At 43.9% G+C, this 23928-nt stretch overlaps 1 protein-coding gene across 1 annotated transcript; it reads left to right on the top strand.

Annotated features, from left to right (window-relative positions):
- The first annotated feature begins 407 nt into the window (after positions 1-407).
- atms (RNA polymerase II-associated factor 1-like protein antimeros) lies at positions 408-21929 on the top strand. Its single transcript, XM_075675136.1, has 13 exons — positions 408-628; positions 1267-1359; positions 2857-2978; positions 4702-4768; positions 5924-6025; positions 6924-7029; positions 8925-8993; positions 9860-9948; positions 11172-11288; positions 13631-13756; positions 16123-16225; positions 17227-17365; positions 21613-21929. The coding sequence occupies exons 1-13, from the start codon at positions 561-563 to the stop codon at positions 21831-21833; spliced, it is 1422 nt and encodes a 473-aa protein (XP_075531251.1). The 5' UTR covers positions 408-560; the 3' UTR covers positions 21834-21929.
- The last annotated feature ends 1999 nt before the right edge of the window (positions 21930-23928 follow it).

The raw sequence follows: 23928 nt of genomic DNA on the forward strand, positions 1-23928 counted from the left end.
TTTTTATCCACGCACTTTAAATCTAGATGGCATAAGTGGGCAAATCTTCGGGCGCCCCCTAAATGAGTTTATCCCGTCATCACCGCATGTCTTGCCGGCTGAACAGAAAGTTGGGGTGAACCTCACATGGCAACGATTAGCTTACATCTCAAAGGCAACGCTTTTAACTCATTGCAGACGTCTAACGTAAATGTGACGTCATAGCTGCCATGTTTTTGAAGACCACAATATTATTAGTATTATTTGTATTATTGGTATCATAGAAAAGCATTGATGCAAGATAGCGGCCAATGGAAGCATTGATGGCAAAATTTTCGGAAACGCAAGCTTTGCAAGTTTGTGCTTTGAACCAGGACGTTGTGTTATTAACACTATGTATCTCATAATCTCATAGCAAGTGACGATACAGGAAATTAAAGCCTCGCATGCCCAGTTCCGTGGCATCGATATGGCAACGCCGTCATGGCTCCATTGTAGCCGATCCTTGCGCAGTCCGTTGATTTCACCGTACGTAAACAGTGCCCGAGTCAGCGTGATCGCGGCCGCAGCATAGCCTTTCCATGGCTCCCACAATACAGTCCGGGTCTTCCTCCGTGGAAAGAGACCGCAAGAAACCCGGGGAGCGCCGGTAAGCATTACGGCGAAATTTGTGTCACGTCCTCGAAGTGGCGTCCTTCAGTCGCTGAGCAGCGGAGGAAATTGTTTGTGCGCAGTAACTGCTGATCCAGTTAAAACCACCTGTTTCTCAAACAGCCTTCATTCTCGGAGTACTAGCGCATCTAAAATATAACCACTTCCCTCGACTACGCGAACTTAAGCCCGCACCCTCTAGTTTCCGTTTTGGCGTGCGTCAAGACGTGGTCAAGACATACTGATTCTTACCTGCAACTTCTGAACACACAAATAGTAGCGTCTGTTCTAAACTATCCATTCTATGAAGTCTGGGCGATTAGATTCTCGCTTTTTCGGCGTACTGTGGTCAAGTTTATTTTACGCGGTTTCCGCATGTTGCGGCGAACCTGACGCTCCCAAACTCTTCTGGCAAATTTGGAACGGTTTATTGTCCGTCTGTTTCGACTGTACTGTAGTCGCTGCCGCTACTTGACATCGGATGCCCTCTGAAATCGCCTTTCCCTACTGTTGAGACAGTTATATTTCTACGGCTGTACTGCGCGCAAGTTCGTGTCCAGTAGCATCGGTCATGTCACGATGTTTTTACGTTGTTAGTTTTCGGCAAGGCAGTGTTTGAAACGCTTTCTATCGCAGGTCGGAGCTGGTCTGTCGAGTCAAATATTGCAACACCTTGCCCGATATACCATTTGATCCAAAGTTCATAGCCTACCCTTTCGAGCCAAACAGGTAAGAAATGCGTCTGGCATGCTGCTGTTTCATCCGGGTACTTAATTGAATGAGAATGGCGCTGTTTTCAAGAGAGTTCGCTTGACTCACCTGTGCTTTGACGTCGTGCTTAAGGGTTGTTGGCATCTAAAGGGAATTCGGTTACAGCTTTCGCTTAATTGTGCTTGGGAATTTGCCTTTCTTGCACAACATTATTGCATTGGCAGGCTACGTGTTTAAACAATTACATGGAGGAAAAAAAAGTAAACAGGAAATGTCAAGTGCTATCTTAACTTGTACTTGAGGTCGCGGGATCGAATCCCGGCCACGGCGGCCGCATTTCGATGGGGGCGAAATGCGAAAACACCCGTGTGCTTAGATTTAGGTGCACGTTAAAGAAGCTCAGGTGGTCAAAATTTCCGGAGTCCTCCACTACGGCGTGCCTCATAATCAGAAAGTGGTTTTGGCACGTAAAACCCCAAATACTATTATTAACTTGTACTTATTTGTTTACATTGAAGAGCTGTATACTCATCTTGTTAAAGAATAGGATCGGTACTCGTGATTACTTAGTCAAATATATATTGTTAGATGACGTGGATGCGTTGCATAACATATAAAATACAGCACAAAGACCTCATAGCAGCATCTTTCCTGTTGTGTTCCAGTTTTAAAAATAAGTGTGCATTATACTTCTAAGCAGTCGGCAACACATATGCTAAATGAAAGCTGGAGAAAATTAAAAGGCTAGCTGCATAAATTGCGGTCCTCAGGATGTGCTACTGGCCCACTTCCACAAGAGGTGGTGATGGGCAGGTGACGCCACTGTGCTTGAGTCCTCTCACTAGCGCCCCCTATAACTAGACCTGGGACATGAGCAAATACACGCATCCCTTTGCTTTTCCCCTTGCCACTTGGTATGGCCACTAGCGCCCCCTACAGTGGATGCTTGCAAAATACTGGCTGCCACTGGTAAAACTTGAGCAGACAATTACCGTGCGTTGTGATCTATGCATAAGCACACAAAATTCATGCTGTTTCCCAGGCATATAGTTAGAGGAGGTACTGCCTGGTGTCATAGATTAGGGTAATGTGTAAAAAATCGGTGGTGTCCAAATCCACACCTGACAGGCTCTGGATTTAAAAGGCAGATCTTAAGGGCTATGCTTTTACTGGTTGAATGCAGTAGAAGCGATTGCAGGAAGCATGCCCTAGATGTTGGGTTTTGGATACTGCCTATTGCTTTAAAAAAAAATGATTACAGTGTATTCATGGATGCACAAAAACTCAACCAAACTGCTTTTGTACTTTTGCAGCACAATAACCCAAAAATCTGTGCCGTCATTTTTGCATCTCAAATTTAAGCACAAAATTCAATAAAGTTTGGCATTTTTCTCTAGTGTCCATTTGAATAGCGTTTATCATATGTAAGCTTTTTTTTAAATGTCAGAATTCAAATAGCGAGTTTGCATTTGTTATTTTTCTGGTTCTTCATGTCGACGTTTTTATTCACTTTAGGTTTGTCTCCTACAAAGCGACCTCGCTTGAAAGAAACTACAAGCATGACCTACTCACGGAACACGACCTCGGCGTCACAATTGACCTTATTGACCCAAAAACATACGAGATTGACCCAAATGGTGAGCTCAGCTCCTTGACGTGTGAAAAAACTGGCCTCAGATATGTAAACCCAACCATATTAGCTGGGGCTTGACCCTTTTACTCCCCAAGTTCTTTTCTGGAAAAGTGCATGGAATATATCACTTTTTTTTACTTTGCCAGTATTGTGCACGTAATGTTTTCATTTAAAAAAAATTAATTGTAGTGTTGTCTGTTTTATTCACTGGAAGCTTTGAGTAAGAGGTCAGCACAAGCTTTGTTTCAAATAACACAAAAGCTCGCAGAAATATTCTCTACACTCATGACAGCAAAACAAATGTAAAAGTACAAGATGATATGCATGAATGCCCTAAGCCAGCAGCTATCGGTAGAAGGAGCTGATGCGTATTAGTCACTGCTGCAGAGCGACACAAATTGGGCTGTGAAAAAGTAAGATTCGTCCTTGGCAATGTCATTACAAACTATAAGACAAGTACAGCTTATGCTTCGGAGTTGAACAGTTAAATGTAATTAATCCAGGGTTCGTCATATTGACGCATCTTCACTCGTTTCATTTTGCTTTTGTGAGAGCATGCATACCAGCAAATTGTTTAAACTTTTCTTTTTGGCTACTGTCAGTTGCTGAATTAGTTGTTTCTTGCTATGTTTTAGCATTACTGCTGCTGCACTTTATACAAACGCACATCTGACTGTGTATTCTTTACATTTTCGTTGTATTTGTGGTTGCTCAGCTTGCTGTTTAATCTGACATAACAAATTTTATCCCTACTGAGTTACTAGTTCAAAAATAACTCCGCTCGTTTACTGTTTTGCTACTTCATACTTACAATATTAAAAAGAATTGTTTTTTTACTTGCATTGCATACTTACAAGTTGGATTGCAACTTGTATAATGTGTGCTTCTATTATTATATTTATTATACATAAAATCCCACATGCTTGGTTAAATGCGACCATAGTATATTGTACATAACAAATGTCGCATCATGCAGTTTACCTGAGGCTTTTAAAAGGTTGGTAAAATGCATTGCTTAAAGTTTAACCTGCAAGCGTACTGGCATCAAAGTGCTGTGTTTGCTCAGTTCTAATACACATTTTTCTGCGAACTTTTGTTGAAAAACGACACGCACATTATAATCAATTATGAAACCAAAACTACAGTAACAACAAGGTATTGTCAATGGCGTTAAACATTTCTGTAATCCAATCCATGCATGCTACTGCTGCTATGGGAGCTTGCTGTAGCTTTATGCTTGCTCCACCCACAAGATCATTAGGCTGTCATGGCCTGCAGCACATTTAGGAAATATGACACCTTCAGTACTAAGGACAGCACCAAAGATGAGATGCTCCGGGTTGTTGATAGTGGTAATGAGACCTCTGACATTGACAATAAGTGATTTTAAATTATTTAAATTTATGACAATCAGATTGGCCCCGCGCAGTATTATTTGCATTTTTACCAGTGGCATTATTCTACAATGTTGTCCCGTAATGGATAATGAATGAAGTCGCCTAATTTGTACTTGGTTGAATAAAATGGGGTCACTGTCTATGGCGCATATTTAAGTTTCTGTGTGACATTGACATTGTGTATATGGCCAGTGACGTGTGTGTGCTGCAGTATGAAAACAAAGTATACACAGGATGCATTATGACTTCTTTTGTAACGTGTCCACCCTTATTATTCTTATCAACAAAGTTGATAAGAATGTGCCTTGTACTTTTTTTTCTCGCCTGCAGCTGTTTTGCATCCCGACGACGAGAAGCTGCTGGAAGAAGACACCCTCACACCGCAAGATTCTAAACGGTGCTGTAGTCATTTTGTGCATGTTTGTTTAGATTTTTGCTTCGATCGGTGTGATTTGCATGAAGATAAGGTCTATGCTGAGTGCACCCATCTTTTCTGCAGGGCAGTGTGGCAATGATAATTATGGGTATCGATTCTGAAGCTGGCATTTTTGCTCGTCGCTTGTGGGTGTTCAGGCAGCACTACCAACTTTGCAGCACTAATAGTGGTGGAAATAATTGTAGCAGTAGCAACAGTAATGGTAGTACTAGCAGAAGCGACAGAAGTAGTAGTAAATAGAAGCAGTTGTATTGGGGGTAGTACTACAACACAGCAACATGTTGTAGTATTGCAAATAGTATAGCAATGGAATTAGTAGCAGTGTTAGTAGTATACAGCTACAGGTTGTAGTGAGAGAAGTAGTAGCAGCAACAATAATCATAATAGTAATGCCGATAAGAAAGAAAAGGGATGCCAACATGTTGTTTCACATTCATGATCAACGTGAGCTATGTTGAAAAATATTAGCAAAATGCAGCTTAGCAAAGCACATTTTTAACTTTCCTTATCACTGAAATGTTCTAGCCATGCTTCCCTATTGTTCTTAAGAAAAATTGTTAGATTTTGCCCTCCTCATGTCAATACTAGCATGCGTGGAACACAGACAGAGTGTCACTAACAACCGCTAGACAGTTTTGAGTAAAATTCGTTGCTTTTGAGTTTGCAACCGAAGTTCCAAGATGTTAAGGTTCAAGCAAAAATTTATGAAAAATAAAATAAATAAAAGCCCCAAGCTTCCCCTCCCACTACACGAGGGAAAAAAAAGGATATTATAACCCTAACTGGAACTGTTACAGCTCTTAAAAGTTCCGCACATGACAAGACTGACCTTGGTATTTCAGAAGCGCTGTTTATTGAACCCATCATCACTGGAGAGTCGTTATTGCATGCTCCAGAGGTAAACGATCTTTTGCGCAAGAAATGTAACAAGGACATTTTAGCGAAATGTTACCATTATGATGTTACTATTACCACCACTGCTGGGTACCATCTGCATACTGCTGGAGGAGCACAGCTGTTCCGCTGATGTGGAACAGAACATCATGTATGGAATTATGGGTACCGCGGAAGGGAACTAACAGAAAACATATCACTTTTCGTTGCTTCCTTTTCCAGGTCACGACACCACAACTTGGTTGTCCCATGGCTGAAGAAGACGGAGTACATTGCGACCGAGTTCAGTCGATACGGTCAGACCGGTGTTAACACCGAGACAAAGTGAGTAATGGCGCACCCTCCATCCCCCCCTTGAAAATTTCTGTGTTAGTGTGTGGCTTGCCCAACTACATCCCTTCCTGCCTTCGCCCTCCCATTTCCAGTCAAGTGCATACCCCCCCCCCCTGAAAAAGAAACTTTTAATGATAATTTCCAGCCGTGCCATTGGCAGGAGGTTTACAATATTCTGAAATTAGGAAAATATGCATCATAATTAGGCATACCACATCGCCTGCTCACTGTCATGGGCAGTAAATCATCGCGGCGCACCAAAATCGCTTTAACTATCATAGATATAGTTACAATGAACATAGACTTTTGAACTTTGTCATGGTCTAGTCACAATGAACATAAACTTTTGAACTGTGTCATAACGTGCTGAAATGCTGTTCCATTCTCATAAAACATCGAGGGGATGTGGGTAGCAGGGCATTCATCAGGCATGACCATGTGTATTTTCATGTCAGGCTTGCATGGTTCCCCCATCACCATGACAAGCTTATGAACCACACCATGATTCAGTGTAATGTTGAAATGTTGTTGCACCCTACTCGATAGTCATGAGACTTTACTTGTGCAACAATCTTTCTTTTTTTTTCATTTTGTAACATGTACTTTCATGCTGTACTTGCGCAGTCGTTTCCCATCACTGTATTCACGGTTTACTGCAAGTGAATTGCGAAAATGCATGGAGACACACGAACTAGTTCTTCCTCTGTAGGTGTATTTTTGCGCTTTGCTTGCAGTATGTTGCACAAACAAGGCCAAATTTCTGCCCTTCTTGAATTTACTTTCGTCATGCCGTAATTTGTGCCCATTCACTTTTAGTTAGGTCCGTACACCACACTTGAGCCCCTCGGTACGTGCCTACTGAAGCCAAGCCGATACTTTCTGCATGCAGGGTCGGCTACAACGTCAAAAAACTGTTCAAGGAGGAGGACCTGTACATGGACCGAGAAAGTCAAATCAATGCCATCAACAAGACGTTTGAAGAAGCCCAGAAGCCAGTGCGTTTCTCTCTCTCTCCCTCTTTTTTTTCATCTCAGCATCCATGTTGCACTTTTGTGAACACACACCCCTGCGTGTTCCCTTCACTACGCGCGTTTCTGTAAGTGGTGTCCAAATTCACGCCCCAGCAACGGCTCTCCGCAAGCAACAAAAACTGATCTCAAGGGCTATGCTTTCCAAGCATACACCAACACCGATCGCTGGAGCCGGAAACACATTTCGGCCGCCACGTTTTAGACATCACCCATTGTTTCTCCATTTCAATTGCCTGGATTTATGTTTTGGGGACAGGTACCGACTTATAACTAGTGTTGGAAGTTCGTGTACACCATGTCGAAACATGGTGTAAACTGTAAGTTTACAGGCTACTCAAGCTACCCTGGAGACCGGTCTCCAGGCTAACTCTCCAGGTTCGGTCTCCAGGCTACCTTGGAGACCGAACTTTTTTTATTTTTAAAGATATCCGGATGAAACTTTCAGCGTACGTTCACACCACCGAACTATGAGGAACTCCAAAGTTTCACGAGGATGTGTTTATTAGTTCCAAGAGTTATTGAGGTCTAACTAGGTGGTTCATGTATATGCCTGAGGAAGAGCCTGGGGAAACGCCAGGGACATTGTAGGAAGCTGAAATTCACTGTAATGATCCCTTGATAGATATCCCAGGGGGCTACAAAGCCCATTTTTTTTTACTTCCCCTCCAAAAAAATTTTAACACAACATTGAATTTGATGTAGCCAGTAATGACCACATTCATCAAAAATGAATTGCTTATTATAAATTAACTACACCAGCTTTCAAAAAATTAAGCTTGTTACCCCCTGGCAAAGTCATTCAGGAACAGAATTAAAAAAAACAGCACACAGATTTGAAGAACAGCGGTTCTTTAGGTATCGCCTTCCCCAGCACCACTACTAGGAAAAAAATCAATTCGGAGAAAACGGGCCTTAAAGTTGAACACATGTGTTACTTATTAGAAAGCTCCTACTCTTATTGTAGCTCTTGTAGCTCCAGGCACACTCAATGTGTTGGATTTTCGACTGGCCACAGCTGACAGCACAGTTCTGTCGCTGAAAGCGTCTACGCAGTCGGCACTCGCTGCGGAAGATAGGAAGTTCGATGCTTATACAAGTCGCATATCGCGCTTCCACGCACCAAACATCTGCACTGTCTTGGGCTTTGTTGACGGCATCGCATGCAGCAAAGAACTAGCGGAAAAAAAAGCTGAGAAAATAATCTAAAAGATAGCGCAAGGCGATGAGCAACTCGCAAGCAGGCGTCTGCTGAAGCGGACGGAGCGGGAAAACACCAACAGCGCCTCAACTGTGCTGACAATGCCATTTTGCAAGGCAGCAAAACAGACAAAGAATTCACGATCAAAACGACACTAAGATGGCACCAGACAGGCCGCATGGGCCGGGAATGGCTTGCGCGCGAAGTTTGACTTCATTTTGGAATTTGCGCCTGTTTTGTGGGCCGCGGTGGCCTCAAAAGTAGTGTTATTTTTTTACTTTGTGGTTGAATTAGGTGCTGATAATTACAGAACAGGTAGTTTATAAGAAATACAACCCAAAAATATTGTTTTTCGAAAATTGACTTTTTCGCTATTTTTTTGGATTTCGAGGGCCGCGTCGCCCCTTTAAAGTGTCTGGACAGAAACACAAACAGAAGGCAAGGAATGAAACACATGACACTGCTAAGTTGCATGTTGGGGGCTCGTTGGTTAGTTGCAAGCAAAGCTTACTTGCGACTCATTTTTCAGCGCCTGTTCAGATTGCTTACTCGGCCCGCACTGCGGGCCACTTTGACCTAATGTAACGTTGTCTAACTTGCTCGAACCTGCGCCTTGTTGAACCACGACTTATTGGCTTCTTTACTTGCTTACCTTTTCTAGATTGAAGGCCACTACAGCAAGCCCAACGTTCGGCCGGTGGAGGTGCTTCCACTGTTCCCAGACTCAGATGTGAGTTAGCTTAGGTGCACTCATTTGTGATGGTCTGCATCCGTTAACCAAGCGTACCCAGTGGTGCACCGAGCCCAATCTTCCGTCTCGTGCTGCATTTATACTCAAACTGCACAAGCGATGTAACGAGAAATTTTGAACATCAAGAGATAGGTAGAGAAAGATGTGGATTAGATAGCGAATGCATCTAGCTGATATTCTAGTTGAGATTATGAGGGGAAAAAAAGGGGGGAGGAGGTTGTGCAGGCCATGTGATGCATAGACCAGATAACTGGTAGCTCTGTTAACCAAATGGAGTGCATGCCTTTTGAAGAGAAACGCAGTTGAAGTGGCAGTGAATTAGGTATTGTGATGAGGCTAAAAAATTTGCAGAGCATGGGATGAAGCCTGGTGGTGCGAGAGAGAGGTGTTATTGCGAGATGGATAAAGGAGGCCTTTTTTTCTGCAGTGGGTATATGATGACGACATGATGATGACACAATGATAGCATTCTTCAGGCAGCTGCAAGATAGCAAGCAGATTAAAGGCAAACCTCGACAGAGGAGTACAAATGTCTTAGGATTGCAAACATGGCACTTATGACAGGGAAGAGCAAAACAGAACACTGGACATTTGCTGAACACATCCTGTGTTCTCTTTGGCTGTCGCTGTCGCAAGTAGTGCTGTTGAAGATAGAGGAAGGCAAATTTCACTGTGGGGCTGCTGAAAAGAGGTTCACGAGGGCTCGTTTATGATCACCCTAATTTGGGACTGAGTTCGTTTTAATCTGCACTCGTTGATCTGGAATGAATGCCGTTAGCCCCTTTTGTAACGTTGTTGGATAGCACTTGACATTTTTTTTCCCTCCCTTTATTTCTTTGCTCTAGTTATGGAAATACCCATTTGCGCAAGTCATGTTTGACTCAGATCCAGCACCCATCACGCAATTGGAAGAGATGTCTCAGGCCATGATCAGGTAAGGGAGCTTCTGCTCTTGGAACTTTCCCACCTTAATTTGATGCATAGTTTCCTACAATAACCACTAGAGGGAGCTCTGGCACTAGCATCTATAAGAGCCGCAAGCACGGCGGTTCGGTCGGCATCAGAATGATGGCTACAATTTTCCGAACTCCTTAGGTGGCCATGAAAACGTTCGAAAAAATCAGGTAGTTTGATCAAAATTAATGCATCTACTGCTCTCAAAGGCTCAACTCGCCACAGGCATGTCCAAAATAGCTCTGAAGGCCTGCCAGTGCCCTTATTGAACGTGTCAGTGCTCGTAATGCGCCAGGAGATGCCGGGTGTGCAGGTGTACTATTAAGGAACACATGCTCTGTCCCGTGACAGTGGCCCCTTTTCACTCTTTGTATGCTTCACCGCAATACATGCTCTGTCCCGTGACAGTGGCCCCTTTTCACTCTTTGTATGCTTCACCGCAACACATCACATATACTGCATCACGTAAAATCACTGTATTGCGGCGATGCTGACTTTCGGAAACCAGCATCATGCAGTGCTTAGTTCTTGCCGTGCCTTCCGCACTTAGAAGCCATCGGCGATGATGGCAGAGGCGGAGTCAGCACCATTGCTGACAGCGTCAAATTTTTTTAAGTGCGAAAGGCGGCGCCAAACAGCAGGAAGTTTGGTAGTGAATGTCGATGCTGCTAGGCTTAGCTTTGCAAGAGCGCCGCTTCGTGGCCGTGAGATAATCAAAATGGCAGCGGTGACGGTTTCGATTAATGCCATTTTGGACCTGCAGTCAAGGCAAGGTGTCCAGAAAACTGGATGGCAAAGGACAGCAACAAGAACTTCTTGGCAGTGAAAGATTAGGCATAATAAGTAACACCTCAAGAACATCTGAAGTTGGTAGCATGAAAATTGTACAAATACATGTACTAACCGTAATTCGCATGGTAGCTGAATGATAGCAGTCCCACAGTGTCATCTAGTAAATATTGTAGGAAGCTCTAAGGATGGCAGAATATCACATCTGCTGAATGATTGCAAAGGGTATGCTGAAAAACACACAAATGGTCAAGTTTCGGTGACTCACAACTTATGAGATTGACGTGTACATTTGTTGTCACAGATTTGCCGGGCATGAATCAGTCTGCAGAGATTCTGTCTTGGAATTACCAATGTTTCTGGAGACTTTTTCCAAATTATGCTCAACATGTCTGACGACGCATTGCCTTTCAGGGGTGTGATGGACGAGAGTGGAGAACAGTTCGTCGCCTACTTCCTCCCAACCGAAGACACCATCAAGAAACGGAAAAGGGACGCTGAGGAAGGCATGGATTACATGGATGATGACGAGTGAGTTTAAGAAGCCTCCATAATTTCTAAACAGCCAGTCCTAACTTGTCATGTTTTATGAACAATATTTTAGTACATCAGGTGCTCCGACGTAAGTATTCAGGCTTGCTTTTGAGCCAATTTTTCACGGAAAACACATGTTGCGAACATCTATGTTAAAGTGTCACAAACACTGCCTCAAGTAATACAGAAGGTCGGACGAATATTGGGTCTTACATGGAGTCATAGTAGTCCCACATTAGACAGCTCTTCCCAATTTGAAGTCAGTGTGTCTAGATGGGCCGATGTTGGCTGTATACTTGAGACAATAATTATGCCTGTTTCTCATTGACAATCACTTTTCTAACTTTTCAGTAACTCAGGCACTGTCACGTAAGTACTCAGGCTCGCATCTAACGCCTGACCTTTAATGGAAAACTCATATCCTGAGCATTTGTGCTAAAATGTCGCAAACTCTAAACTACTTGCGTTATTCACTCGTTAAGCCAATTTCTAACTTGTCATATACTGTGAACAATTTTGCAATACCTTCGGTATTGTCACGTAAGTACAGTAGCACCTCGTTCTTCCGTTCCGAAAAAAAAAAAGACGCACGGAAAAATGTACTAACTGGGAGAACGTACGATCCGAAGTAACTAAGAAATTTGACTGACTCTACGTAATTCGAAGCATTGCGCAGATCGTTGCAGCACGAGACACCAACATGCGACGAGCTGGAGTTGCTCTGCTATCCCGAGACGCGTTTTGTTGTCTTCTTATTGCGTGGTGTTCTAAGAGGGCGATGGGAAACCGAAACGAAATCGAGCTGGTGGGCAACGCCGAATGCCACCGAGGCGAAACATTATGCCCACATCGTGCCGCCTGCAGCGGGGAATGGTGGTGCGTTAGAATTCTCGCCTACTAAAAGTGTGCGGTATGCTACCAATGGCACTACGCATCACGCACTGTAAAACAGATAGGTGAAGATACTTATCGCAACAGGTTTGGCGGTGATAGCTGTGAATGTGCTGTGTGATGACCTGGGCAGAGATTTGCTGGTACCGGAACAAGAAACTGCGCGCCGTCGTTTTCATATGAAACGGGCGGCTACATACTTTTCTCGGTTGCGCGTACCTCGAGTCTTTTCTTGTTCACATGGGATCTAGCGGCCGGAAAACCTATATGATCGCAGTCTGCAGCAGGGAACGGCGGTGTGTTTCGGTTATCGCTTATCGGATAGCGCTACGCTTCTTTCTGACGGCACCATGCACTGTGAAACAAAAAGGCAAAGATGCTTACTGTAATAGAATTTGTGGTGATAGCTGTGGATGCCACGTGGGATGACCCCAGAGAAGATTTTCCGATACCGAAATGAGAAACTGAGTGCACACCGGCGTTTTCGCATGAGATGGGCGAGCAAGTATTGTGGTGAAGCTGCCGCGGCGGGCAGCTATACACTGTTCTTGATCACATGCGCCTCACGCATTTCCTTTACATGGGATCTAGCGACCGGAAAACCGGATTGCGGTTTGGTGAGGCACTGAATGTTAGAGCCGAAAAATTGTATTCTCCAGTAACTATGAACCAGTAAAAAATGAGCATAACTCTATTGGGTCATTTTTTGTGTTCTCAATTGCGAGTGTTGGCGCCGGGAAAACGTACATAACGGAAACGTAGCAACAAGGCTCTATTGTACTTAGGCATGCATCTTACAGCCGACCATTCATTGAATAAAGGAAATGCATATATATTGCAGACATCAATGCTAACACATCACAAACTCTTGGTTGCTTACGCAAAACTTGAGTCACTCCCCAACCAATGTGCCAGTTGGCTTACTTGCCCTGTGATTGTTCACTACGTAAGCTCAGTATGATAATGTTATCAACAGTCCCTAATCTCGGTGTTGGAAGCCATGCAAACTAAAGCAGCTCAATACATTTCATGCATCCATGACTACCATTCCAGTATGGAAAGAATTAAACTAGGCATTAGAACTTAATGTCTTAATGCCATTGTTCAAATGTAGTTGCATGAAAAGAGAGCTGAGTAAATGACATATACATGCATTACTAAGTGCTAGGTTTAACAAGCTCTGTTGCTTGGTTATTTAAGTACTCGATTGCATTTTCTATTGTGTTCCACTTCACTAAAGGTACAGTTAGTGACCCATAAAAGTTAGCAGCTAACATTTCCAATCAAACCCAAATCCATTTACAAATCAGCCAGTCACTTGGTTACTGTTCTAGTACCACTACACTTAAGCAACAAAAATTTGGTTGTGTTATTGTGTGCAATCTTTTCACAGCTCTGTGGACCTAGACGTGACTTGTCTGAGAGAAATTCTTCGTGCGTGCTTACAGGTACGAGTACCGGATGGCTCGTGAGTACAACTGGAACGTGAAGAACAAGGCGTCGAAAGGCTACGAAGAGAATTACTTCTTCGTCTTCCGAGAAGATGGAGTGTATTACAACGAGCTTGAAACAAGGTAACTTAGTGTTTTTCTGTTTGACTGTGCCATTTGGAAACTATAGGTAGCTGTGCAGCCATGTTGCTTCACACATTAGCTGCGCTATCCTGAAAAGCGTACCGTATTTATTTGAATATAGGTCGAACTTTTTTTTTCGGAAATGTTACCAAAATTAGCAATCGACCTATATTAATGACCAGAGAACCTCAACCTATATTTGTGATCAAAGCTAGCAAAAGTACCGAGCTAATGGAGTTCCAATGTGGAACAGGGCCACCGCCGGAGCCACGAGGGCCAAGACCGTAAACCAAAACACCCTGCCGTGCACGTCGATACCATACGTGGAAGCCGCAGTCGTGCAAAACACAAGTACCATACATACTAGATTCTACTGTGCACCGATTCTAATGCGCACTCGTACAGTACAGTACCAACTAAATTAACAAGCATGCTGTCACACGCGCGCAAGCAAACACGAACACATCTCACTCTATAACCACGGAAACTCGCTGTCAAAGCAATGGACTGAGAAAGCACAGCAGCAGCTGCCTCTTGCTTCAACATGAACTATAAGCGGCGAAAACACAGCATGCAATGGACTCTGTCCCCGTCGCAGATCGCTTTCAAGGGCCCAGGTGATCATATCGCCGAAATGGATCGTCACTAGCATGTCCTACTTCAGTCTACTGTGTTGCTTTGCCGGTGAAAACCATCTCCTGTTTGCGCCAGTCCAGTACACAAGTTTCAGGTACTCCGAACGCCCATGATGTGGCCCAATTTCCGTCCGTCTCTGACACAGATGATCACTTTCCTTTTAAATGTGGCATCATGATGAACTTGGCACTTTATGCTGATAGAGCAAATGCAGAAAATGGGAAGACAGACGGCAGTCTAATGCCTAACCACACGTACTAGAGCACATGGAGGAAGCTACAGCAGCTAGACATGGAGCATGTACGAGGTGGCCATTTTGAAATGTCAATGGCAATAAGGTAACGCAGATTTAGGGTCGTACTCAATTCTAACGCGCCGATTGTAATGAGTCAACCTATATTCTAATAATTTTTTTGTTGACCTATATTAATGCTTGACCTATTTTCGAGTAAATACGGTATGCATGTGGAAGATTTCAGTGTCATTTGTTGTAGCTTGTGTTGCAGTGTGTAGCTTGTGTAGCAGTGTCATGTGTTGTAGTTCTAGCACCATAAACAGGGGTATTGCATGTTCAGAATGTCTAAGTCAGTTTCATTGATAGGTTGTATCTTTGGGTGAGTTGGTTATCAGCATTTTGAAAGCTTGCTACTCGTTCAGGTACTGCAATATGCTTTTCATGTGTAAGGAAGATAAACATGCCTAGAAGTGTAGATGAGAAAACGTAAGCAGATGACATTAGTTGAGATTAACAGATGCAAATGGAGTTGGTCAGGCTAGGTAATTTCATTGGAAAAACCAATCGATGGTCTACTTAAGTGATTTAATGAGCGCAAAGGGAAAGGAGACATACCCGAAGCTGGCAGATAACTAATACGGAGTGGTTAGGTTCCCAGGCGTTGATTTCGTTGATGCGACACGGGGAGTGCTTGGATATCCTCGAAGGAGACTCCCGTATTGCAGTGGACCTAATTGGGTTTATGATGATGCTGTTGCGGGTTAATGAAGATATTGTCTAGCCAATTAATACAGTTTTACAGAGTTGGGCCCTGAAGCACACTTGCTACAAAACTTCACTAAGGTTAAATTGGTTACAAATGATTAGTATATAGCATCAAAGAAATCTTTGCAAAGCTGTACGGCTGGTAATTGCCTAATTGCTGTTTTATTAGCAGCCTTTGAATAGTGCCTTAGCAGACAACATGGGCGCATGGTGGTTAGCCGATACCAGAACATGGCCTCTGAGATCTCCAGCAGGCCAATGGTGGTGTCTGATCTTGGAGGACTATGCCCAGGCGCCACAATGCTTCGCAGTGTTCCAGTTTCTGCATCATTTGTAGCTAGTAGGAACGGTTACATTTTATTTAGTTTTGGTATAAAAAAATGTCTATTCTTGTGAACTTTTTGTAACGCATGCACCTGTATTTCAAACATTACATTTTGCATTGAGGCAGCTCTCTACCTACACTAACCTGAATCAAGGCTTTTTACAAAGTGCAAAATTTTTATTGCACCTGGTTTTTTAAGTAACATACTTGATGCTTCAGGGTAGGGTCTGTGAAACCGCTATGTCAAGTTGAATGTGAGGACTTGATGCTCTCTGCTGACTGTAGACTTAGCTGTATACTGCCGTGCAATAAATTTCTGCCTCGAGTGAGCGGCACTTTACGGAACAATAAAAGCGGCGAGTTTTAGAAAACACGCAAAGAGCAATGCACTGTTAACATTTTCAGAGTGCGGCTGACGAAGCGTCGTCTCAAACCTGGCGTCCAGCCGAACAATTCGAAGTTGGTGGTGCGACACCGACCGCTTAATGAGATGGAACACAAGACGCAGGTAAGCTTCTTTCATTCTTCCTTTCTTTTAGTTCTTTACTTCAACTGCTTATATTTTGATGCGTGAGGAGCTGCCAAAATAATTTGCATGCATCATTATTTTGCCATTTTGGTGACCTGGACTTTTTCAGCTCGAAATATATCTGTATAATTTACACATGGAATGGTTATCCATAATGTGCCCATGCATGTAGTTACAAAGATAATAAAGTTATATGATGACAAATTCATGCAAAACTTGTTAAATTTTATCGGGAGTCTAATACAGTAAACCCTCAATCACTCACTTTGCGGGGGGGAAAAATGTAAATACCGAGAAAACACGTGATCGGAAGTCGCAAAGAAAATTTGGCAGGCTCAACTGTAGTTGATATCCGTGTATTGGGAGGCGTTGCGCAAGTCATTGCAGCATCGTGAGATGCCGACGCATGCCAAGAGGCCCAAGATTTGCATTGTCGTTATTGTGGCTTTGGCAAGCTTGCGTTTCTGCTGCTGAAATTTGGCCCGAGGCAGCAGCTTCACTGGGGGGGCATTTGGCGGGAAGTTTTTTGATGTGCCCACTTGGCGAGAATCACTGCTGCACGAGACTCCGACATGCCTCAAGGCTGCCGGGGCCCTAGTGACCCAAGACGCGCTTTGTGGTTTTCATATTGCATGGCGTTTTTATTTAGACGGCGGCGGAAAACAAACGAAATAGAGTTGGTGGACGACGCCGTAATACAATGCCACCAGAGCGAAATGTTACACTCACTTTGTGCTGCCTGCAGGGGGTGTCACTTAAAAGCTGTGGCAAATTAAATGTCACTTGCGCCAGGCTTTTCGAATGTAGACAGATCTGCCCCACAGGTGAAAGGCTTTGTGCAAATCGTGCCCTGGTGTACGTCCCTTAATTTCCACGGACCAGACCAAAGGCCTGGGTTCTTCCTAAGGCAGCGAGTTGTGCTCTGGTGGTTGCCGTTGTGTCCTCACTGTCTGTTCCCTCTCGCCCACGCTCACTTGCAGCAAGCCAGGCTCACCCAGCTGGAGCAGCCGCAGGAAGACGAAGAGGAAGCAGAGGAGGAGGAGGAAGAGGCAGAGGAGGAAGAAGAGGAGGAGGAGGAAGAGGAAGCAGAGAAGGAAGAAGAGGCTGCCGAACAGAAAGGTGAGGTACCGTCTCGGAGGGAAAAAAAAGAACGCTTTGAAGGGAGCAGTGAGGTTAGGCAAAGCTGTGATGCCAACTTCCCTCTCATTTAACATGCCCAGTGCGCAGACGCATTGAATCCTGAAAATGGCATGCTGTATAGACGACGCACGATGTTGCTTGGTTTGTGGTAGGTTTCAGTACCACTGCCTGGCCAGAGTTGCTGGCAGGCTCTCCGGACTGTGCCGCTTGCTTTTTTTGCTTGCTACATTTTAGGATTCTAGTTTTGATCTCGGTACCCGAAAACATTGTCACTATTGACACGACAACATTTGCTGCAGAGCACCTGCGTGATTGGCTGCGCATTACAACCTCCAAGCGGCGCAGCAGGCGGCTTTTGCAACTATTGCAACCTTATTAGCAACCTCTATAGTCGGGTGCAACTTTAGAAGAAAGGGGCGTCTACTCACACAAGGTGGATGCACACAAGCCTCCACCAGTGCGCGCACTCTAAACTGACGTCATGAGCCGGACGGCCGGTGACCCTACCGATGGAGAAGATGGCCGCCTGCGCTTCAAACTGAGCCGAGTCGGGTCGGTAGTGTGCGTCTGCACACTACCGGGTATCTAACTACCGGGTACCTATAGTCGGGTAGTGCCCTACCCGACTATAGGTAGTCGGTAGTGTGTGTCTGCCCCTTGTCAGAGTGAATTCCCAAACTATTTGTGGTGGTCTACCATACCGAAAATATCATTGCGTGCCTACGATGCACCAATTGTGCCACATGCGTTTATTCTGAGCCGTGATCCGGTGATGAAAGATTGCAGCGAACATCACTGACGCTGCGCTACGCTTCGTCTGAAAACAGGATCCCGCAGCGACACACCGCTACAAACAAACATCGTGCGTGTTTGTTCCATGGTGTTTTGTTTTGCTCGAAAGTTACGACAAGGAAAATTTGCCGAAGTCTGGTGCCTAATGTTAGCGGCGGGTATGTTCGTGTACTGTGTCGCTGTATTAAAAGAAGGAAGGGAGAAGGAATGCAAAAAAGAACAAGAAACCTATCACGGTCTCAAAATAAGTTTGTGAAAGTACAAAACCAAAAATACGTATTAGAGAGTTTTAGTTTAGAGGACGCAAGTTGCTTGCATCCCCTAAACTAAAACTCTCTATTTTATGCTATTTAAAACTAAGAGCATTTATTTAATATGATAAATGAAGCATTTTTGTACCTTCCTTGCCTCGATCATCTTCTCGCCCCAGGTTTGTAATGGTTTTGATAAATGCATTGTTTTTTAAAGTACTTGTTAAATAGCAACCGATTCATTTTCAGCTCGGAAAACGAGTAGTAAATGTGCCATGGACATGTAAACCAGCGCAAAAGTCATGCAGAGCTGCTCTTTCTACTTTTGTCCCTTGCAATGAAGCTCAAAAGCAGACGACGTACAGCGTTGTAGAAGGCATGGGATTATTTTTCTATCGCAATTCGGCATGTGCTGTAACAGTCCAATCAGGAGAGCTCTACGAAAGCAATAATTAATATACAAAAGTATTTATTTATATCGAGAATTACGCGTTTTAGAAGTATTGTCTTTTGATTTGGACTATTTTAGTCGTGGAGGCAATCGGCTGTCGTACTCCCCTTTTTCTAAATTTGTACCCGACAATAAACACGTGCTCCTGAAACCACCAATCTGCACAGGGTTGATAGAAACGACTGCTTGCGATCGTGTGAATGGTCACATGCTTTGGTGCTTTAACCGTGAATGCTCCTTTTCATTTTTCCATGATTAGGTTACAAGATTGTCATGTGATGCTCCCTTTTAAGTTTTTTCTTTTGTGCATGCGTTCGAGAGACCATTTTGTACTCTCTCATCAGTAATTTTCTACATTACAAAACACATCCCTCAAAACACTGCTTTGCCATCTGGTACTCTATTTGGCTATTCCTTGGCCCGTATTCTGAAACGTTCGCCTTTTGCGAAACTATCACCTTGGTCACGCCTCCGCCAATGCCACGCCTTGATCAGCTGTTTTAAAAAACTGGAAAATTAGCAGTGCCATCTAGTATTTCCGACATACGTCATTTTAACATCATGGTGTCGATGGGTACTCTCGACGTATATTGAATAAATGAACAAGTCTTTTGGCATTTGTTTGGTGGTGGAGCGTAGTAGAGATAAAGTAGTATTTTTGGTGGCATCTTACACGCGTTGTCTCGTGGCGATATTTGTCGATTCATTCAAAATAAAACATTTCACACCTCCTTATTCAATTTATTTTACCTAAAGCGACCGTAACCGACCGTAGTCAGTGCGCAAAACCCACACTGCGGCCACTACATTCGAAAACAACGCGCCCAAGCTGCTCCGCATTCACACGGTGTGCTCTCTCATGCGATGTGAAGCGTTCGATAGTGCATGTTGGTAGTGTACGCTGACATCACGGGTAAGCAATCGCTTGATTTATTGAATGTGACTATCGTGGAAGGCGAACGTTTCAGAATACGGTGCCTGTTTTGTTATCCTTGGGAAGCACCGCCGACTTTGGGTAGTGAAAACTTGCTCAGCCATTTCAGGAATTTTTTTTTGGATTCCATGCGGTTTCATTGCTGCAAGATAAACATAGACAGAATTACTTGTCCGGCTGGGCTAATTAATTACAGTCGAATCTCGATAATTCAAACTCGAAGGTGCCCGAAAATTTGTTCGAATTAAAGAAAGCTAATTGAATGGAGGACTTACCTGCAGTGGCACATGTGCACTGAGCTAACAGTTCCACAAGATTTATTCACCCGTATTTACAATTTACAGTCAGTTGTTAGGCCGGATCGGTGCTCGCACTATGATAGGAAACGGCGGGTGCACGCGTGTATAATTGAAGGAAACATGCCATGTCCCGTGACAATTGCCCCTGCGAACTTCTGATATGCTTCACCGCGTCACTTCTGTATTGGGGCGAAGTTGACTTTCGGGAACCGACATTATGCAACGCACCACACTCCGAAGCCATTAGCGGGGATTACAAAGGCGGAGTAGGCGCCATTGCCAACAGCAGCGAATCGTTTCCGTGAAAAAACACGGTAGCGAACTAGCTAGGCCTAGCGTTGCCGTGGTGTGGCTACGGCTGCCAGCGGATCTGCGTGCGAGAGCGCTGGCTCGAGGCAGCATGATCATCAAAATGGCAGTGGTGGTAGCTTCGATTAATGCTGTTTTGGACCTGCGGTCAAGGCAAATAGTCTGGAAAATCGGATGGCGAAGGTTTTTTGTGTCCAAAATTTCAGACGTTCTTATACATTGACTCTATGGGGTACATGGCGGTGCCGCAACACTGGCTGAAGTCACTACCCCAACACAAAGACGAAGTAATCGGCACATGCCTGCACGCAAATTTCCACCACGGCTTTTTTTTTTCTTCGTGCACAGTGTTGAGGAGTCTACCCTAAGCTCTTCCTCTATAGCGGAGTCAGAGGAATGCTGGTTGGAGCGCAGTATGTTCGAATTAACAGTCGCAAATTCTTGCACGTTCGAATTACTGGGCATTTTCGACCATTCGAGTTCAAATTAAGCGTGTTCGAATCAATGAGGTTCGACTGGATAAAGTTGTAATATCTCCAATAAAACGGTGCCATAAACATGACGTTTCAGGTACAAATTGACTTCATCCTCAGGGGTTAAACAATGGATGGTGGCAGAATGCAGCTTTTTAAAAAGAAAAGTTCCTTATAGTAGTGGCAAGGGCATTGTATTGTTTCCTTTATTATAGCTAAATTTGGTTTGATTTGTTTTATTTTTCGTGTCTTCATTTAATCCTTGAATTTCATTAATCCGTACTATCCTAATTCTTTTGGGTTGTATACTGATCAACCGATATCCAACTTCCATTTAATTTTTTTATGTTTAAATATGCGTTTTCATTTCTTATATTTGTGCTACCTGCTTCATGGACGCTCCTCCATGTGCTATGGAGACACAAAAGACTGCTACTATATATGCATTAGAAGTGGGAATGGTATTCACGAGGGTACCACGGTACCCTCCTGAATACCATTCGTGAACTATGAATACAATTTGTGCGTACTGCAGTCTATAACAATGTTGTACAAGTAATGCCTGTAATTAGACACAGCATTCTTTTTTTTAATATAATCACGTTGAGAAAGCCCCTTGTGTCAGTAGTAATTAGCACAGCAACATTGTTGTTACATGTGTAGATTCATTCTCCAAGAGCTCGTGGTAATTTATTTTCTCACTGCCACTCACCACAGGCTCAGAGGCAGAGTCGGAGGCCGAGGAGAAATCGGAGGCGGAGGAGAAATCAGAGGCCGAGAGCGAGGCCGAGAACGCAGAACAGAGCCCCGCCGGGTCGAGGAAAAAGTCCGCTTCATCATCGTCATCATCCGCATCTTCGTCGAGCGAAGAGGAGGAAGAAGAGAAGAAACGTCGTGACGAAGAGGAGATCTTTGGCAGTGGAAGTGACAGTGACTGAGTGTGTGCTAGTGACACTGCGACGTCTCGCAACTGTGCTGTACATAATGCTTCTTCTGCAACCTCTCCTAAATAAACAAGTGTCCCCAATTTTTTATTTTTGTTGTTGTTATTGACGTCATTCGTTTCAACAAACCAGACGAGCACGACATCTTGAATCTTGTGCAAGTTACCCCTTTGCGGTCATGCGCACTTACCCACTTTGCAGTTGATATGGTGAGGAACTGCAGCAGAATCTTGTTAAATGGAACGTCAATGAACCTAGGAACAATGTTCCAATTAACAGAAGTTCCGTTTACTGAGAAGGAAATGCAGGGGTGCAGCACTGCCTGCCATACACAGTCTTAGCACTGTATGCCATACGCAGTCTTAGCACTGTTAGAAGATGTCAGGCATCAAAAAGTGAATGTAGCAGCTAGTTTGTCTAGTGGTTTGGCCATGGTCGGCAACTTGTGGATTGACTAGGCTTTGGAAGTTTTGATTTCGAGGATGCACCAGCGATGTACCGAAGCAAGAACAATGCTCTTGCTGCTAGACTCTGTGGCTGAATTAGCGCTAGATCAGGCTGGTGAAGGCCAACTTATTGAACGGCGTGCTGTAGGGTGTCCAAAATTCGGTGTTCTTATTTCAGTCTGTGAGGGGGGGGGGGGGGGGGGTCAAGTGCTGATGCCACCAAGTTGCCTGGACTACACAAGCTACACATTAAAAATCAACCAAATTCTTACAGTGTGTCATTGCCACCACGTTTTAAGGATGGCTTTCTGCATAAAAGACAAGTGCCAGGGCGAAAAAAATCTTCAGAGCTTGCTTTTGTGGTTGCGTTTACAGAGAGTGGCAAAACATTTTGATTCCGATTAACGAATGTATTTTCTGATTAACAAAATGTTTTTTCCAATTAACAAATGTGTTTTTTTTTTTTTGCATTATCTAAATACAAAACCAACCAATTAGGGAGGCTGTTATTCTGTTCCAAGTGATTTCTCTTTACCAAGATTCTACTGTATTTCGCGCATTTTGGATGCCACGAAGAAAGCACTGCGTGAACAAACTTTCCACAAGTGATTTACTTGAGAAAGCTTTCTTTGTTCTTGAGACTCTCTTATGATGTGCAGTCTCCATCTGGCACCATGTTGCGAACGATCACGACAGGACTCGTTTTCTCTAGGGTTTTCAGCACTGCTCTCTTCCTTGGCGCTCTGATTGAGGGACAATTGCTGGTTGTCTGGGGGTTGAACACACTCCTTCTCAGAACTCAAATCGTTTTTGGATTCACTAAACTAGCACAAGTTCTTTGCGTAAATGCGCGGAGAAAAGATCGCCCTTCACGGCACTCCAGGTCGGGCAAAGCGTGTACGGATCCTTTCGAGTGCGCCACTAGGAAGTGCTTTCCTGAAACTCGAAGTGCAGTTATGAATAGTCAAAGAAAGTTCCCGACAGGTGCAGCAACACATGCGGACAAAAATTTGGCAGAAATTGTCTCGGGGCGACTGTCGACGTTAACACGATTAGCATTCAAGCAATCTTGTGATGCCCTGCGTGATATATATATATATATATATATATATATATATATATATATATATATATATATATGTCTTCGAACAAGATTTTTTGATTTCACCCAGCACCAAGGAAATTCTAGGAGATTTTTTTTTTTCATTGAAAGAGCGGTACGTAACTGATGGCCAAGTTGTCTTAACCCATTTGCTTCCACAGCCAGCGATTCGCCGGCTGCGAAAAGAACAGATGTTTCTGGCTATTTTTCATATATGAGAGCACACTGCGGGCCATGTTCTAGTTGTTTTGGGTTTTGCACACTGGGTGGACACATCTGTCTACACTTTCAGCAGGAGTTGCTTGTAAAACAATGGAGAGATTCCTGCTCGTCAGACTCCGCTCTGTTGTTGTAGCCGTTGCAACCAGAATACCAGGCTCGAAAAAAAAACATGTACAGGCTTCTGAGTGGGCTCATTCTTTTAAGCACATACCACAGAAAACTGTAAAGCAGAACCATTCAATGCTGTGCTTTGTTTTCGAGGGCCAAGTTCAAAAGCCCAAGAGGCATTCTGATTGCAAAAAAAAGAAAAAACACCCGC

Source organism: Dermacentor variabilis, chromosome 11, assembly GCF_050947875.1.
Source record: "Dermacentor variabilis isolate Ectoservices chromosome 11, ASM5094787v1, whole genome shotgun sequence".
Lineage (NCBI taxonomy): Eukaryota > Metazoa > Arthropoda > Arachnida > Ixodida > Ixodidae > Dermacentor > Dermacentor variabilis.